The sequence below is a fragment of the Pogona vitticeps genome, chromosome 4, assembly GCF_051106095.1.
Source record: "Pogona vitticeps strain Pit_001003342236 chromosome 4, PviZW2.1, whole genome shotgun sequence".
Taxonomy (NCBI): Eukaryota; Metazoa; Chordata; class Lepidosauria; order Squamata; family Agamidae; genus Pogona; species Pogona vitticeps.
In genome coordinates, this window is record NC_135786.1 from 130,487,949 (window position 1) to 130,507,495 (window position 19,547).

Consider the following 19,547-nt stretch of genomic DNA (forward strand, 5'->3'; position numbering starts at 1 on the left):
TGATCTTATATGAAACCTGTTTTGGCATGAAAACCAGCAGGTCCAATATGCAGTGGCCAGACTGATTTCTAGGATCAGTAAATTCAATCAAACATCCCCAGTCTTGCTGTGCCTTCACTGGCTGCCTGTCAGTTTCCATGCTCAGTTCAGGGTGCTGGTTATGACCTATAAAGCTCTTAACTGTTTAGACTACAGTACTTATTGGAATGACTCTCCCAGAAATCAGCTCCCCATTTCACTCATTCTTCAAGCATATGATGCTAAATGTGGCCACACTGATGGGGGCCAGAAAGACAAAGACTAGAGGAATCAGGCTTTCTCAGTGGTGCCCCTGTTCTTAGGAACAGTGGAGATAAAGCAGTCTTCTTCCCTCCTTATATTCAGGAAACTGTTAAAAATAGTACTATTCAAAGCTGCCTTTAACAACTGAACCTTCCAGATGTTGTTAATACTAATATTTTTTCTATTCTTGTATCTCTCTTTTTAATGATATTTTCTTTAATTGCCATGCTGTTATATTTATTGCTATATATCATCTTTGAAATGTGCAATTTTTAATTTGTAAACCATCCAGAGTAGTACATGCACTAATGAGGTGGTATATAAATCAAATAAGCAAGTAAATCAATTCATGATGGCTGAAAGACATCTCTTCTACATATGTCAGCAAAAATATTAAAGGATCCAATTTCAACATTATTCATGCTATTTTGTCAATTGCTACATTGATCTTTCAAAATATCTTGACTAGTAAATCCAGCAAAAATGGAAGACAACCCTCCCCACTCCCAGCATAAAAGCTCTACTGTGCTTTTTAAAAGAGGAACATTGCTAATATATCAGGCTGTCATTAGCTTAAAACAGTTCTACCTTAAATTAGCATGTAAAGACAATTTATTACCATGCTTCCATGTTTCTGTTTCTCACTTAGTGGAGGTGAAGAGATATAGAAGGCTACTCTATTGTTATAGAGTGAAGTCTTTCGACACCTTTCAGAGGAACTGAGAAACATTGAGGGTGAATTCCTAATGCAACAGTTGGGGCACAGAGATGCTCGGAAGTACACTTCAGAGCATGCAAAGAAATGAACTGAAAAGAGATAGCAAAGAGAATATAATTTTATCTTCACCAATTTTGCTCATTAGTCATCTCACAAACTGCCATAGCTGACCAGGACAGAAATAGTACATTTCCTGCACAGAGTCACTAAATATTGCATTAATATATACCATAATAAATATTATACTTCAATAAAACCCACAACAGATATGACTAGTTCTCCATCTGCTTTGCTTCGTGATCACCAGACAATTATACACACATCTTTTTCCCCATTACAATCAGACATGTCAGGCAAAATCCAATGAAACAAAACAAACTAAAACAAAACAAAAAACACGTGACACCTTAAAGACATGTGTTACTTAAACGCACTGTCCATAGATCTTTTTTTCCTCCCACAAATAGGTACAGTAGCACACTGATGATAATAGCTGGATCTGTTTATAGACCTCCTGAGGTGACATAGAGTTGTGTATGAAATTCCCTCTACCAATTTCCCCCCTCCAAAAAAAACAAAACAAACAAACAGTTTTACTCAGTTCTGCAATGATGGAGTACAGAAATTGACACAGTGGTTGGGACTCGCAGTATGTTCCATGAAAGAAACAAAAATGTTTTCTGTGGCACTTGCACACATGAAAAATGCACAGAAAACAGTGGACATTTCTAAAATGTGGACACGCTTTAGTTAATGGAGCACTCCATGCATCAATGAATCCACTTAAAATGCATATAAAAATGTGTCGGATGTTTTGCTAAAAAGAAATCCAGTCAAAACTGGCAGAGAAGAAGCTTTGAAGCAAGTCGGGGAGTGCATATGTGGTAACAGACTTGATAGATCTTCAAGTTCCAATGAGTAAACCAGAAAAGTGGAAAAAGACAACCACATAACATGAACTGCATGCTGGTTCAAAGGTATTACAAGATCTGGAATTAATATACTACAAATAATATGCCTGAGAGGAGATTCAGTTAAGTTGGTCTGATGGAAACAAATTCAAACCTGTGAGGCTCTTAACAGAACTGTCAGAAACCCAGTGTCAGCATTCAAGAATTACTGACCTCCTTTTTTCTCATCTAACCCTCAAGGTGTGACAGGATTTTTTTTTTAAAAAAAAGCTTCATTGTACTAAATGTCCCATAGTCTAGACAAGCTGCCACCTAAGTCTCATTTTGAAATAGATGGAATAAGCACAAACAGGTGTTCACATGGTTTAAGCCTACTACCTAACATCTGAAGCCCCCTTACCACTCTGTCTCTTGCTAGGAATGTTGTTATTTATCTTCCCTTAAGTTGCCTTTGACTTACGGTGAAGCTAAACATGGCTTGTGATCATACATAAGATGTTAATGGCATGCTTTACTGTTATTGCATCCCAGTGATTTTTCATGGCGGAGTGGGGATTTTCAACCGAGATCTCCCAAGTCCTGGTTGGACACTGTAACTGCTACATTACACTGCCTTTTCCTTTTGGTAAACACTTTAGCTTGCACAGTACCAGTTGTATTTCAAAGCCTTTGTGATACAGGACACTGTTAGAACTCCCAAGCACACAACAACAAGGAAAAAAAAACCCAGTTACCAAGGTTATTAGAGAAATGACAAATATGGGCACAAGGGTGATAAGAATTAAGATGAGAGGGGGAAAAATAAATAAGCATTTGCAAGTGAGCCAGTAATTGAAGCTGGCAAGTGAAAGCAAAGGCTACCAGTGTAGCAACATCATTACATTGGTTTGAGTCAGAAGGCTACACTTCCAAAGCCAGGAACAAGCAACTGACTTCTGACCTGCTGTTCCCAGATGAAGCATGCATGGACACTGTGAGATTCATTGCACTTAGTGCCTGAAGACTGATCACAGGCAGTATGTGTTGGTGAGGGGGATGGGGAGAGAGAGAGAGGAGTAAACAAAGCAGAACGAACCCTTTCTGTTCTTAAGACTTCAGAGGCAAGCATCAGGAGGGACCAAATCATAAAATATCTAGTAAGCCTCAACCCTCCAGCCTTAAGTTATTCAACATAAAACAAATATGTACATTTCAAGGATACAAGATTTAGACCAGTTTCCTAGAGAAATCCCACATTTAATAGGATGGAACAGAATACCAGCTGATCAGTCTTCGAATGAGCACTGGATTCTATGATTCACCATCTAGGAATATGTCCACTGCCATGAGAAGAAGCATTTCCAATGAGACTGGATCTCAGTAATGATTCCATTTTCCCCAACCCTCTAGGCATGATTGCCAATTTGGCTTTAACAGACTTTGTAACCTAGTGTAGATACTAAAATGTATTCTACTGTGTACTTGATGTAAAGACTAAGACCTCATATTTTTCTGCTTGAAGACTATGAAAAAGATCTGTGCTTCACTGAAGATAATTGGCAGATGAGAAGCAGAAGGAAGAGCCAGGCTTTTGTTTCAAGATGCGAAAGACTTCATCTTGCCCACACATCTTATATACCCCTGGTAAAGAAGTGGTTCCATTGTTCATTGATTCAGACTAATTTAACAGATTCACATGTTGTCAGAGTCTTAAATCAATATTTCCTACTTCCCTTTTATTTCAGGATACTTTTCCGTTGCTTGGGAATTGGTTTGCTTTCTTTTGTTTTTAAGCTGAGTTCCAGATCGATTATCCCTTTCTTTTCCTTTGTCATGAACAAGCATATGGGGCCATGTACAATTAGAACTGTGATGTCAGCTGTGATTTCATGCAGTGAGGGTGTCTGCAGAGCAAAGTACTGAGGAGAGGAAGTAAAGATTTACACCCCAGCACTGCCACCTCTCACTCTCTACTTCGTAACAGGCAGCATCAATGTAACATGCTGTTTTATCAGAAAAAAAAGAGCTAATGGCTCTCCTCCAACCTCTACAAACCCTTTTCCGTGTTAGGAAGAAACCAATGCCCACTTCTTTACAAAATAGAAACTTCCACTACCGATATCTGGCAACATCAAGGGAAAAAGGCAGACAAGGGATGAAAATGGGAGCATGAGAGGGAAGGGTGGAAAGTGAAAAGAGGACGGGGATATATTCTTATGTGAAAACTCTACCTGGACTACACTGAAGAAAAACTGATCATAGGTGAGGAAGCTTATATGGAGTAAGTCCAAATCTTTCTGGAAAAGGGACCACATTGATCCAAGGCATGTTTGTTTGGATGTCACCTCTGTCACATATGGAATCTGAAACCTCATTTTCTGTTGTTGACAATCTGGTTTCATGAGCCATGGGCATTACCTCTGGATCAATCTTTAAATATATCCCTTAACACCAAGTTTTATACCATTTCCACAAGATGAAGACTTCTAAAGGACTTAACAGTTAATTTTATTTGTAACTTTTTATAGATTCAATAACAATATTGTCCAATCTTGCACTTTGTTTCTATGAATGGAACTCACAGCCAATTCTTGTACAGTAGTTGGATTCTATGAATCCTTAATTAAGTATGAATCCTTAATTAAGCTTCTCCAGGCAGTTACATCGAGGGAATGCTGTGAACCTGAGATGAGTCAGCTGTCTGGGCAAAGTTGGTAATGTAAAGCCAACACCAAAAGCAAAATCCAGTGAAAGGCAAGGAGATACACACATTACGAGAAATTAAATTCATACCCCCATTGCTGGGCCATACACTGTTGCCTTATGAAACTGACTTAGGCAAAGAAAACACAGCTGTTCTGTTGTGTTAAGTAGGTACAAAAATCTTGATTTCTATCATTACAAAGGAATGCAATCAGGATTCCCTTACATACTGAAAAATCTGAAAGCTTCATGCTACTGTATCAGAACAGAACCACTGAATCAACATGCAATTAACATAGGAAGAATGGATCCATGTGATACTACAGATTGTAGCCACAGGCTTCCTATAAAAATCACAGTAAAGTGTTTGGTGATCTGGAAAATAACAAAAAGGATTAATCATGTGGCATTTGTGAGTCTTTGTGAGAAAAGAAGGTGCACTGTATAAAACTAATAATAAATAGGTACATGAACAGAGCATATGGTTGGCCCCTGAATTTGGCAAGATTTAAACTTTACATTTGCTAAACATTCTCTTTTCTTCTGCAAACTGGTTCTGTAGTTCCTAGATTTGTGTGACAGTAATTTCCCATTAAAGTAACTATACACTGGCTGGAGTTAACAGAATTTTGGTATTCCAAATAATTGCCTACTTTGTTTCTGTGTCTGGGGCCTCTTAGGAGACACAACCCTCTCTGACTACATCAGATACACTGAGATCCTTAGGTAAAGGTTAGAATACAAGTAATAAATATTCTTAGCTTTTGGAGTTATGGCTGTTATCGCAAGCATTTCAACAAGAAGCACTAAATAAAACAAAAAATGTGGCACTTTAAAGATTAACTGCTATATTTTAAAATAAATTTTTGTGGAATAGCGGTTGCAACGCAACACCACTGTATCTTAGAAACTTGCACAAAGGTTTTATCATGTAAGTCTCTGTATTCTAATTCTTACATATGTCTGAAGAAGTGGATAATGTTCTACAAAAGCCTACGTTAAAATGTAGCAGTTAGTCTTTAAAGTACCAAAATGGTGTTTGTTTTTGCTTTTGTTTTGTTTTCTGTTTCTCGTTGACATAAGTATTCTTTGGCCATAATCAAACAGTCTGATGCTGAATGAAATTAACTTGATCAGTTAATGAGAAAGTTAATTATGATTTAGCATCACCCAGATTCTTTGATTTAGAAACTGTATATATCAATCAATAATAGCAACTTCTAAAATGGTTAGCATTTTGCTGAATTTACTGCCCTTAAAAACCTTCATCTGATTTAGACATTTGGAGCAATCTATTCAACATTTATACCATCTATCACATGTAACTCAAACAGAACACTAACTGGGATGTCTGAAACCTTATGAAAATGTCCAGTTTAAAAGTGCAGCCATTAATAGGGATGGGATATTTTGATCTTCAAGAGTACAAATATCATAATTCTCCATTTTGGGAGTTCTGTCTACCGACACGTTACAAACACCCAAGCGTGAAGCACCTCATAGAAAGGTCTAAGCTGGGAGGCTTTGAAGATTAGCTAAGTCTAGTTTTACCTAAGCTTCCCATTCCTTGCCTTGGTGCTAGCTGGTTGCTTTCTTTCTGAGCAGAACACTTGGGTGGAGCTAGACCTAGTTAAGCCTCAAAGCCTTCCGGTTTAAGCCTTTCTCTCAGATATGTCATATTTAGGTGTTTGTACTATGTGTAAAGTACATAGATCTCCCAGAATGGAGAAATGTTGTATTTGTAGTCCAGAAAAATCCCAAACTCCCGCCCCCTAGACACTAATCAGTTGTTAGTTATGGGCTAAAAAGTAGTTTCTTAAGCAAGGAAAGCCCTATTCTGTCATTAAGGATGTGCAGCCCACATGCACTCAGTGAAGCAAAACATGCCAGCCGCCTCCCTCTCTATTGTAATGCTGAATCCAGAAGTGGGACTCTTAAAGCAAGGGAGGCTATTATACAAGGGTAGCTTCTCCATGCAGGCAGAGAGAGGTGAGATGAACTAAATAATAACTCTTAATAAATAAAAAGGGTTATAGTAAGGTTATTGCCTACAATTTGGCTTTCAAGCATATTATCTGAATGCCATAACAATTAAGACAAGGGATGAAATATAGCTGTGTATGAGAAACCAGAGATCATGTAATGGCGTTCCGTGTCTAGTCCCGCTGGCCACGTGACCACAGAAACTGTCTACAGGCAAAATGCTGGCTCCATGGCTTTGAAACGGGGATGAGCCCTAGAGTCAGACACAACTGGACAAATTGTCAAGGGGAACCTTTACCTTTTTATGAGAAACCATAGATCATGAGTTCATTTATTATAAAACTCTGATAAATGTTCATCATTTGTCAAGGCATTGCAAACATAGATAAGATATGGAAAGCATGAATATAAAACATATCATATTAAAGTTGTTTCCATGACACAAAAAGACATTTGCTGCAAAAAAATTCCTTCTTAATTGATATTACAGCAATGAACAAACCAGTATATTTAATTTGTTTGATCTAAAATTACTTAAATGCAAAATAGTTTTGAATAACAATAAGAAATCTAACAAAATATGTGTTCTTGGGAACTACCAACAACATTCAGTATAACAGCCAATAAGTATTATAAGCCCTAGCCAGTTGTCACCTACAGTACCAGCTTGCTATCAACATGCTAAGAAAGGAACGGCCAGTCTCTCCCCATTCCATTTTCTTGTTCCCCTTATGGAGATTGAAATGTCTGAAGATAGGAAACTCTAACTTATGAGTAGGCTGTACACACAAGCAAGAAGCCTATACATGAGCAGGAGTTTTTCATTTTTGGATATTTCACCCTCTACAAGAAGAAAGTGACAGTGACAGTAAGGATCTGGTTGTGTTGCTAACAACCACATAGATAACAACAACTGAACATGGCCTGCTTTCATATTCTACTGGTTGAAATCTTGTTGCCTTAAATTAGGCCATGTAAGGTTGATTATGTCATCAGGAGCAATGATTTTTTCAGACATTCAACATTTCTGACCACTCCTAAAGCTTTCAGGCAACCCCTTTCATCACTGGGAACCTGTGAAAGCCTTGGGATGAAAGAAGAAATCTTTAATTACTGAAAATCATGATTTTGCTAATGGCAGCAATTTCCACTGAAATTTCCCATCCTGTGATTTCCACAGGTTCCTCCTGACAATGAAAGAGATTATCCAGGAGCTCAGGAGAATCAGGAGAAAAGTTTTAAAAGATGTTTAATTTCAGATAAATGCCTACTGCTTTTGGCACCATTAGCTTTTCACAGTGTAAGTTATGCAACAGGATTTCAGCCCCTGTCTGCTGGCTAAAGAAGGACCAAGAGAATACAGTATCTCCCTTCAAATGAGGGCACAATCTAAACTTGAAGAGACAGTGAAGCCTTTAGGTAGCAGAATGCTATTCCATATACAGATTTCTCCAGAACATGGTTTTATTTCAAAACTGTAACTTGAAAGAATATTGTGAATTAAAAACAAACTGTGTATCTAACTAGATATTAGCTTCTTCCAATGGCTTTTTATTTCTTTCTTAGCTGTACCATCCTGATCTGTAATTCTCAGCCCATATTTAAATGGCCCATTATTTAACATTATTATTTCACCATTCTTCTCCTGTGTTTGGCGACTATTCAAAACACAGTTATTTAGCAATCCTGGTTTTCTGTTCTGCTGTAGTTTTTAATCTGTATGATTATATAAGTATAATATCTAGTGCAATGGTCCATAAAAGTTTGAAACTAAAGATTCACTCTCAACAGGCAAAGCATGTGTAGTGACAAATGGAAGGGCCATCTTAAATATAACTTTGAATTGGGTAAATCTTTACTAAATCAGCTACATGGATAATCTATTCTATAAATGATTTAGATAGAATGTTGCCAGCAAAGGTTTTTTTTATATTATTGCTACAAGACTGATCCACCAACTCTGAGTAAAACTGATTTTTACTTAGGTTGGGTTTTTAAAAGGATCACAGTTGTATGTTCACCAAATGATTTGACGGATTTTATTATTGTTGTTAAAATAAAACCCTAACAAATTCTTAATTTGTCCAAATCTGATAGTGTGAGATTGGTGGTAATTTAAGGCCTACTAAATACAGGATTGTGCTAGAATTCCCATACAAAACAGAAAAACAAAACAGGACAGTTACCATGAATATTAAAGGAAGGATTAACATGGGTATAAGGGTTGTTAAAAAAAAAATCTGAATTAGAAATATGAAGTATTTTGAAGCTCACCAGGTAGGAGACGAGCTAAGCTGGAAAGTGAAAATGAAAGTTATGGGCCACACAGTAACATTCATGGGCCACACAGTAACCCTGAAACATGAGAAAAGATTTAAAAAATCTGGAAGAAGCAGCTAGTTTCTGACCCCAGTCCCCAGATTACCAGTTTTATCCCAGTAAGCAACTAGACACATATCACAAGCAATAATCATAGGCATTGAAAAAAATATAACATACAAACCAGAGCCTACTCTTTTTTGTTTCTTCAAGATGTCAAAAATATATATGAGGACAAACCAATTAACATTTCGACCCAGTCCCATCTCACTTTCATCAGGTTATTAGGTACCAACTGTAGGTTTAAATCTAAGGACAAAATTTGGGCTAGTTTCTTACAGAAATACAATATTAAGCCATAACAGATTTTTTAAAAACGTTTAGAAATATTCTGACAGTTTAATGTTACTGTATCAACATAGAAGCAATGTATCAAAGTGTAATGGACACAAGGAAAGTGTTTCTAGATGTTACAAGCTTAGTATGCAACAATAATTAGCACAAAGTGCTTGATGATATGGGAAAGCAAAGGAAAGGAAAAAATAGAGAGGCACAGATCTTTGCACAACCCAGACATTAAATTCACAGACTCTGTTCTGAGGAAAATGTGTTACTATTTAGTTTGATGTTCCTGTTATTAATTTATTTATTTATATTAAACTCGTAGCTGTATCCTCACCAAGTTACTAACAGAAGACTTCTTTTCCTCGTTAAGCTGAATCTGTAATACTGAACTCTTAATTTGCCTTATTTCTACAGATCTCTAGTTGTTCCCCTGCCTCAAAAAGTGCCCCATTTTTTCATGCTCGCTGTAGTTCAACATCAGCTATTCCTTCTGGACAAGAGGTTTCAAAATCTAAGGAATGGTTTCATTCCTATTTGCATTATGGAAACAGAGTTCATATATGGACCTGTCATTAGAATGAAAACTTTTAACCTGTTGTTGCAACTGGAAGAGTTAAATTACCCTAGAGACAGAAGTTGCTCACATTAAAATCTAAAAAGGAAGATAAGATAAAGAACAGTTTGAGACTCCTGTTGCTGGCAACAGTCTGTGCGAACTGATCATTCAGGCTTATGCTAAGACCATAAATACAGGATGATCCAACAAATTCCTCACTTGTCTTGATAACAACTTCATCTTCCAGAAAGTGAAGAAACAACTAGAGGATTGGCTACTCTGGATCTGGTCCTTACTAACAGGGAAGTATTGTTCAGTGAGGTGGGAATAGTGGAAGTAACCATGACCTTTCAGAATTTGTTCTGTTGGGAAAGGGAACGCTTTAAGTAGTAAATTAGCTGACTTGGGGTTGTTGTTGTTTTTTAACAATGTACTTACTTACTTATTTTTCTATTCCACATTTCCCCCAATTAAGGGCTCCAAGGAGGTGCACAAGCTTCCCAAAAACAAGTGATTAAAATAAATATTGACACTTGCAACAATTAGGCATACAACAGTATTAAAACAATTACTTGAAAAAATTAACATACTTTTAAAAACCCTTAAAACACACAAAATGCTGCTGCTGCTAATATAATAATAATAATAATAATAATAATAATAATAATAATAATAATAATAATAATAATAATAATAATAATAATAATAATATCCAGATCAAAAAACTGCCCAATTAGTTGTTAAAAGCCTGTTTAAGAAAGATGATCTACACCTATCACCAGAAGGACAAGAGAGAAGGCGCCAGCCCATACTCTGGACTTTAAGAAAGCTGGTTTCAATGTGTTTAAGTAACTACTAGGTGAGGTGGCATGGTCACAAACACTCAAAGGGAGTCTATGCTGGATGGGAGTTTCTAAAGGATGAGTCATAAACAATTCCTATGGTAAAGACAAGTGGGAGGCATCTAAAGAAACTAGGGTGACTGAAAAAGGAGCTTTCAAGTGGTCTAATATTTTTTTTTAAAAGCATGGATTAAAATAGGATGCAGAAATCCGTCACTATGGAATATTATAGTTATTATAGGAACAAGATTAGATGGGCTACAGCTCAAAATGTTTAAAGATAAAAATGTAACAAATACATTAAAAATAGCAAAATGTTTTTTTAAAAAAAACTATATTCAGAGTTCCAAAAAAAAAAAAAAAAAAGGAAGGAAGGAAGGAAGGAAGCCATAGGTCTGCTTCATTGAGAGGATGGAGAAATCCTAATAAGTGGCAGAGAGAATGCAGAACTTGCCTCTGTCTTCTCGCAAAAAGAAAACAGTGGCCAACTCAGTGCAGGCAGAACAGAGGACACAGTTATGGAGCTGCTGTTGAAAATCCATCAAAATGAAAATGAAGTTGTATGGAGTTTCCAGCTACTTTAAATGAATTCGAGCTTTCAGGGCCAGATGAGTTGCATCTAAAGGAACATGAAGATTAATCTCAGAGCTGCTGTCTAAAGTCTCTGAAAATTCTTGGAGAACAGGTGAGATCCCGGAAAACAGGAGGTGGCCAAATGCTTCTGCCCCATCTTCAATAGTAGAAAAGAAGAGAATCTGGGCAAAGGAGCTTAACATCCATATCAAGAAAGGTTATATACCATTCAGTTAAACAGCTGATCTGTAAACATTTAGGAAATAACATGGTTACTAAGACTCAGTAGGGATTTTTCTAACACTAGTTTTACCAGACTAAACTTCTCTCTCTCCCTCCCTGCTTTGATACAGTCACAAGGTTGGTAGTTGATACTACCACCATGAATATAGTATATCTTTATTTTAGCAACATTATGGCAACTTAAATATTTGGCAAGATAAACTGAAACAATATTCTTCTAGCCAAGTTGGTAAAACATGAGCTAGGCAATGCTACTTTTAGGTGTTCTCAGCCCAGAACTGTTCAGAGAATATTTGTGATGACTGGGACGAAGTTGTAAAGGGGATGGTCATGGAAGTTGTTCCAAACTTGGGGGAGGGGCAGGGAGCTAATACTCTAAAAGACAGAATCAGGATTCAGGATGATCTTACTAGATTGAGACAAAGCAAACAAAATGAGTTTCAGTGGGGATAAATGTAAAGTTTTACATGTAGTCAAGAAAAATCAAATACATAAATATAGGATGACAGCTGGCTTGGCAATCCTTGTGTTTAGCTTGTGGTCTACTAAGAATCTGGAGGTCTTAATAGATCACATGCTAAACACAAGTCAATAGTAGACATGTGCATTCATTTTAGTTTGGACTCCAAATCACAGATTTCTCTGTTCTGGGAGTCCCCCTGCCAAACACCTAAATATTGCTCACCTGGGTTGGAATACTCAACAGCCTAGCATAGACCAAGTTCTGACCTAGTTTTTGCTAGCAAATGAATTCTCCCACAGTTTAAACTGGTTATTGACAACCTGGCCTTATTGAAGTGTATGTCATGTGCCATCAAGCTGCATATTATTTACTATAGTAACCTTAATAGGGTTTTCAAAGTAAGTGAGTGGTTTCTCTCCCTTTCAAAGAAGTGGTTTCGCCAGTACTACTCCTTCTCCCCTGTGGCACTGGTAATACCCTTCTCAGTCCTAGTCCATCACTCCATAGGCTATATCATACTGGGTATAGTAACTACTTATTTAATTATTTACAATCAAATAACAGAAAGGTAAGCAAACACTAGCTGTGAAAAATAATGACATCCAGAAGCTAACTGCTTTAAACTCAATTCCTTAAAACCAATTCCCCAACTCACTTCATTCCCAATTTCAGCAACAAAAAGGTGCACCCTTTCTAAACCACAAAAGATCTTTTGGATTTCTGCCAAGGGGCATATGCACTGTAAACGAGTACAGACATTTTTGTTTCCGAAAGGTTTTGAAAATTCTGTTGGTAACAAGAAGCATGCTCATTCACTCCCTGGAGACAATTCCAGGATTGAAATATATATATTTTTGTAGATATATTGATTTAATAGAGTAATGTTATCAACACAGAGAAAACAGTAAGGAAACTTTCCTCGTGACTCACCTGCCCAGATGCATTTGGGACCAACTCCTTCCCATTGTGAAGTTCCCCATTCTCTGTGAAAACAGGAATGTTGGGGCTGAAAACCATGAGGTCATTCTTGGCACCAGCCTCCCCAGTTGCAGTTGCCAGAATGTGGCTGTGACGGTTTGAATAGGACCAGCTGCCCACTTCACTGGCACAAACCAAAGTGGCTGTGCCAGGACCGTACATCACTCCCTCCTTTGGCTGACACGGGCATCGCAGAGCCACATATACAACAATCGCCAGCAGGAATACAGTGGACACTGAACAAATAGCAATGATCAGGTAGACATTTGAATTGTTCACAGAAGCCCCTGGGCTCACTCCCAATCCTGAAGGATGAGCATCCATGTGAGGAGACTGAGCTCTTGCTATCAGTGATATACTAAATGTGGTGGTAATGGACAGTGTAGGCTTGCCATGGTCCTTCACAAGCACCAGCAGATTATGGCTACCACTGCCCTCTGCCTCATCCAGAGTCCGTGTGGTGCTGATCTCTCCGCTGTACAACCCAACCCGCCAGGGGCCTTCACTTGCCTCATGTAGCTCGTAGCGCAGCCATGCATTGTAACCCGAGTCAGCATCCAAGGCATGGACCTTTCCCACCACATGTCCAGCAGGTATGGGGGCTACCACCAGGGTGAGGGCCTCCCCTGGCCTGGACACTGCAGGGGCATTGTCATTCTCATCCACCACAAAGACTTGAATGGTCACATTGCCACACAGAGAAGGCAGCCCAGCATCCTTGGCTCGCACTTGGAACTCCAGAAGTTTTAGCTCCTCATAATCCAATGGCTGTAAAGCATAGAGCTTCCCACTCTCTGAGTGCACAGAGATGTAGCTGGAGAGTGGCCACAGATTCTCATCTATCCAGTAGCTGACCAGAGCATTCTCAGCCACATCTGGGTCTGAGGCAGATACTGTAAAGATATGAGCACCGGGTGGATTGTTCTCATTGACGAAGATTGTGTAGGAAGGCTGAGTGAAAGTGGGTGCATTGTCATTAATGTCACTGACGGGCACAACCAGGCTGTTGCTGGTTGAAAGGGATGGGTCGCCTTGGTCTTGTGCTATTATTAACAGCTTGTACTCAGCCACCCGCTCCCGATCCAAGGTCTCAGCCAACACGAGAGAATAATAATTTTTAAAATTGGACGACAACTTGAAGGGGAGGCCAGGGGGCTGCAGTGAACAGTTGACATGCCCATTAGTACCAGAGTCTCTGTCAGAAATGCTGAGCAAGGCCACAACTGTCCCTAGTGGGGAGTCCTCTGGCACTGGAACTGACAGGGATGAGATGGACACCTCTGGAGCATTGTCGTTCACGTCCAGCACCTCAATCAGAACTTTGCAGTGCCCCTTCATTGGGGCTGCACCTTTGTCTGTAGCTTCTACACCAATTTCACCTAATCTTATACTTTCAAAATCAATGTCTCCAGTTAATCTCATCTGTCCACTGTTGGGATCTAAATTAACCAATGTTGCTATATTGGGTGGATTAACGTTTCGAATAGAATATGTAATGTCTTTGTTAGCTCCCTCATCAAGATCAGTTGCATTAAGACTGATTAGTAATGTTCCCTTTTTTGCATTTTCAAAAAGTTTTACCTGATACACAGACTGATTAAAAAATGGTGCATTGTCATTTATGTCCAGCACATTGATTATCAGCTGTGCAGTTCCAGTTTGTTCTGGTTTGCCTCCATCAGTGGCTGTAAGTAACATATGATATACATGAGTTACCTCTCTATCAAGAGGTCTTCTTAAAACAAGAACTAAGGACTCACCATGTTTCTCATTGTTGTGAGCATCCAAAGTAAAATAGTCATTTGGACTGATTCTGTAGGTGAGCTGAGAGTTTGAACCAATATCATCATCAGAGGCTCCCTCTAGTGGGAAAGATGAATCTGGAAGTCTAGATTCAGAAATCATCAGGATTTGCTCAGCCGCTGGAAATACAGGAGCATTGTCATTGATATCCTTGATCTCTACTTCCACGTGGAAGACTCTCAAGGGTCTGTCCAGGATCATCTCCAGATGAATCACGCATACAGGGATCTTGGCACACAGCTCCTCACGGTCTATCCGTGAATTAACAAATAAAATTCCGTTCTGAAGATTTACCTCAAAATAGTTCCCATGGCCTTGGGATATCATCCGGAACATCCGAGGCATGAGTTCCTCCACCTCCAACCCTAGATCCTGGGTGATGCGACCCACAAAGGTGCCATGCTGGGATTCCTCTGGAACAGAATAATGGAGCTGGCTGTTCCCCATTTCCCAGCCAGTTTGGAGCAGAACCAACTGCAGCATCCAGCTCTTCACCAGGGGCCACTGATGCAAAACAGTCATAGCTAGTAGAAGGTTTGACTCCTATTAAAAAAATGAAACTGAAATCCACTCTCCAGAGTCAGCATAAAGTGGTATGAAATAGCCAGTTCTTCTACTGCCATAGCCATGCCATCATCCTGGGCTTCTCCCACAGTCTCTTATTCTTACTGTATTTCTGGGAGGGGCTTTGATCTTTGTCTGGAAATAGGATTTTGATTTTAGGTAGGTAGCGACATCTTGTGACAAATGGTATAAATGCCACATAGGTTTTGAACTTTTATTTTCTGTCAAACCTAGATGAATTCCATAATTTTACTCTGAAATCCATGTGCAGCTTGCTTGCATTCTTTTCCAACACTATTCCACACAAAATTAATTTGTGCATTTTGAATACTTTTACTAATTTTGAAGAATCATAGGCCAATAACTAATTGGATCTGTTGTTGTTGTTGTTGTTGTTGTTGTTGTTGTTGTTGTTGTTGTTGTCATGTGCCATCACTTCTGAGGATGTTCCTCCATGCAGGAGAGTTTCCTGTATTCTTCCTCAGTTATCAGAGAACATGTTTTTGCCATTACCTACGTATATGATGTAGATACTGCATGTTTTCCTTGGTAGTATACTCAATTATTCATATCATTTATTCTTGCAATTGAATAAGAAAATTGATCCTGTTAATTCTGCTGAACTTCTCTGTTGCTTTCACTGCTAACAGCATCCTTCTCAGATGGGATTTGGAAATACTGTTTCACTGTGATTCCTATCTTTCTTGATGCATTTGTTCTAGAGGAAGTTTTATCCAATGCCTTGGCCATTAGTCTATGGTGCTCCCCTGAGGTGTCAACTTAGAGGCTTTTTTCTGCCTCCCATGAAGTTGCTCGGTGAGTTTCCATAGCATTTTGGTAATTAGAGTAACCAATATGCTGATGACACCCAAATGTATTTCTTTTTTTCCATCCAAAAGAGAGAAAGCTGCATGAGCATCTGAAGTCAGTAATCAACTGGATGAAGGTAAATAAACTGAAGTTTAATCCAGATAAAAGAGAGCTGCTCCTAGTCAAAAAAACAAACTGGAAAAAATTGGGTTTTAAGTTGTGCTGGAGGGAGTGGCACTTTCCTTGAATAGTCAAGTTACTAGTATCCTAATCTTGAACTTGAGTGCCCAGGATTTGGCAATGGACAGGGGCATTTTTCACAACTAGCTAATAATCTGCGACAAGTTCCGTCACATTTGTACAATAGACAGTCTTGTATTCCTTCTTAAGATGCAGATATTTAAGATGTTCCTGACTTCTGGCCAGTTGGAATCACTGTACCTTAGGAGCAGAGAATGCCTTCTACTGGCTTCAGCTGCTTTGCCATTTACAACAAGGTATAATGTGATTCTGGTGATTGGACTACCATGTGTCATTTATGGAGCAGATCTTGAAGATGATCCATACTTTTCCATAAGTGAGCAATTAAGTTCCCATAGCTCTAACTGGTATAGCCAAATGAGATCATGTTGCACTGACTCTGAAAAAGCCACATTGTTTGCTGTTTACTTTAGAGTCCAATTAAGGTGCTTAATTAGGTTTAAATTTTTGAACCTTAAATAGCTCAGAACCTAAAGAACTGAAAAAGGCTATCCCATTGTATCTTTCCTTTAGGCTCTTTAGTGGAATCTCTTCCCTGTGTTCCTTTACAAAACACACTGTGAAAGTTCTATTGATTAGAACATAGGTTATAAACTTGTGGTCTGCAGGTCCATGGGGGGCCACAATGTCCTCACAGGGGGTCCGTGAAGGGTTGAAGAAATTTTATGATATTTTGCATTTAAAATAGAATGAAATAAAGAATTAATGAATGAATGAAAGAAAGGAAGCACAGTGAATTCATGCAAGTGAATGATCCTGAGTGGCAGAGAGACAGCATGTGACATTTCTTGCCACTGCGCAGACAGTCAGAAGCCACAAGAAGAAAGAGTCAGAGTCAGTCAATATCAGTGTGAGTGAGTATTCGGACGGACTTCATAATTGTGTTTCTTCTTCAATTTCTGCTAATAAAACCATTTGGTTACTGTCAGGTAAAATGAATGTTTGATATTATCACTGTGAATTCCATAACAATACATTTTGGCTGAGCCTGAGAATGGATCACTGGCTGAATTTGAAACATAAAAGAACTGATGGTGTTGATGAGGGTGCATTCTGTTCAGAGCAAAATGAAGCTTCTTCCAGCCATCTTAAAAAGTGTCACAGTTTTAGCAAGAAATATCTGTCAATAAGACCCTTCATGAGAGACATTTGATGTACTTTAGGGTTTGAAATCTTGAGTTAAATCTTGGTGATCCACGGCAACAAAAGATACTTAAATAGGGTCTGTGGTAAAGAAAAGGTTAAGAACTGCTAGAATAGAACACTCTCCATCTCTCTTGCTCTCACTCTTAAATTCAAATATATTTCCCCCTATGGAAAAAATAACAGAGTCACTATACATACAGCACTACACAACACAAACCTCATTGCAGAACATTCTCATTTTAACAGGGCAATGTTGTGAGCTGAAAGGAAAGATGAAATTCCTAGATATTTTAATTGTCACATCCCTCCTTAATAGCACAGTGATTAAAAAGGATCTCATGAAATATGCCCAAGGATTTGAAGGCAGACCTATCAGTTCAACAAATGGAATGAAAAACAAAACAAAACCTAAGGTTCTCCAGAAAAGTGATTTAAAAACACACAGATGGAAACTACAGAGACCTCCACTTAGGTGCAATGAAGACCATTAATGGTCATTAGTAGCACAAATATTTAAACATACCAATTGGAAGTTAACAATCTAATGAGTCACAGCTGGAAAAATAATGACTTCCGGTGCAAAATGCTAGTTGAGAACAATCCAACAGATTAAACATCAACCAATCTTCATTGTTAAGAGTGTAGATCAACCAAGACCAAAGAGAAAAAGTCAAACAACCCAAGCTCTGACAAATACAACAACCTGGGATTTTGATTCTGTTTTGAAAGCTTCATGAGTAGTAAAACCAAATCTAGCTTGCTTGGTCTTTTTATATAAATGTATGAGTGCAGGACACATAACAATGGGCTCAAGTTACAGGAAGCCAGATTTTGACTGAATATCAGGAAAAACTTCCTAACTGTTAGAGCAGTACGACAGTGGAACCAATTACCTTGAGAGGTGGTGAGTGTTCCAACATTCAAGGGAAACTTAGACAACCACCTGGCAGCTATCCTTTGATATGTATTCCTGCATCGAGCAGGGGTTTGGACTCGATGGCTTTATAGGCCCTTTCCAACTTCACTTTTCTATGATCCTATGATTCTATGAAATATATAAATAAGTCTAAACAACAACATGGACTACATGGTATACAACTGCTTTTCCTTTGCTGGTTCATGGGGTCCTCATTTCCCTTCATCCACCACTATCTCTCAAATCTTTCAGTACAATAATCATCCAGCCCACCACTATCTCTCAAATCACACTTGATATTTTCTATAGACAGGGTTTTGTGTGTTTTTTAAAAGACTATCCACACTTCTGAAATGGCAACTGCCATAATCCAAGGATATTCAAGGATGTATCTTTCAAATTGTACTTTATCATTAATAATTAGAAGTACTTAAAGCAAATCTGATGATAAATATAATAAAACTGTACTAATTATGTGTCCTTAAGTTGACACTATGGCAACACCCTCCAGGGTCTTCTAGATATACTCAGAGGTGGTTTCTTCTGGTAGAACCCTGGGATCATGTAGCTTGTCCAAGACCACACAGCTCAGCTGTTTTCCTACCAGGCACCATGGGGCAACTGAACTCTACCCATTATTTAAAATCAACACTGCCATACCGTTATTTTCTGTTAGAAAATTCTGAAAGATCAACAACAAAGTTGTCTTCCAACAGGTTAATTTATTAAGACCATGATTATTGCATTTTGAGTCTGAAAAAAAGTCCCAAAGACAAAGGCCCAGACATACAGAAACAGACATATTATATAATTTGCTTTTGGGTACGTCTTGTGGTTTCTCTGACCACTGTCACAGTCGCAAGATACTTAATTTCTATTTTCCACCATCCAACAGGTTCACTGTCACATGGACTTTCTGTCTTCTGGAAAGCCCCTATGATTTTTGCATAAGAATTATGATCAAGCATATGCTAGGCTTCAAAGCCTCAACACCTAACCTAGATTCTGTAGCAAGTACATATATTTTGTTTAATTTCTGAGGTCTTACATATAAAAAACTAAAACTCTTTCATACATGCCTGAAATACAAATAACAAGAAGGTAATATATTTTAATTATAAAACCATGTGATTCTTAATTGCTATGGGCTCC

General features: G+C 38.3%; 1 protein-coding gene across 17 annotated transcripts in view; it reads right to left on the bottom strand.

Moving 5' to 3' along the window:
- Positions 1-19,547, bottom strand: part of LOC110082095 (protocadherin alpha-C2) — a 239,021-nt gene that overhangs the window by 102,775 nt on the left and 116,699 nt on the right. For 2 of the 17 annotated variants that reach the window (XM_078392499.1, XM_020799377.3), the window contains exon 1: positions 12,848-15,643. The exons of the other annotated variants lie outside the window; for them this stretch is intronic. In XM_078392499.1, the coding sequence (XP_078248625.1) occupies positions 12,848-15,220 (2,373 nt within the window). In that variant the 5' untranslated portion in view covers positions 15,221-15,643. Of the gene's footprint in view, positions 1-12,847; positions 15,644-19,547 lie in introns of those variants that run through there. 17 annotated transcript variants of the gene reach the window in all.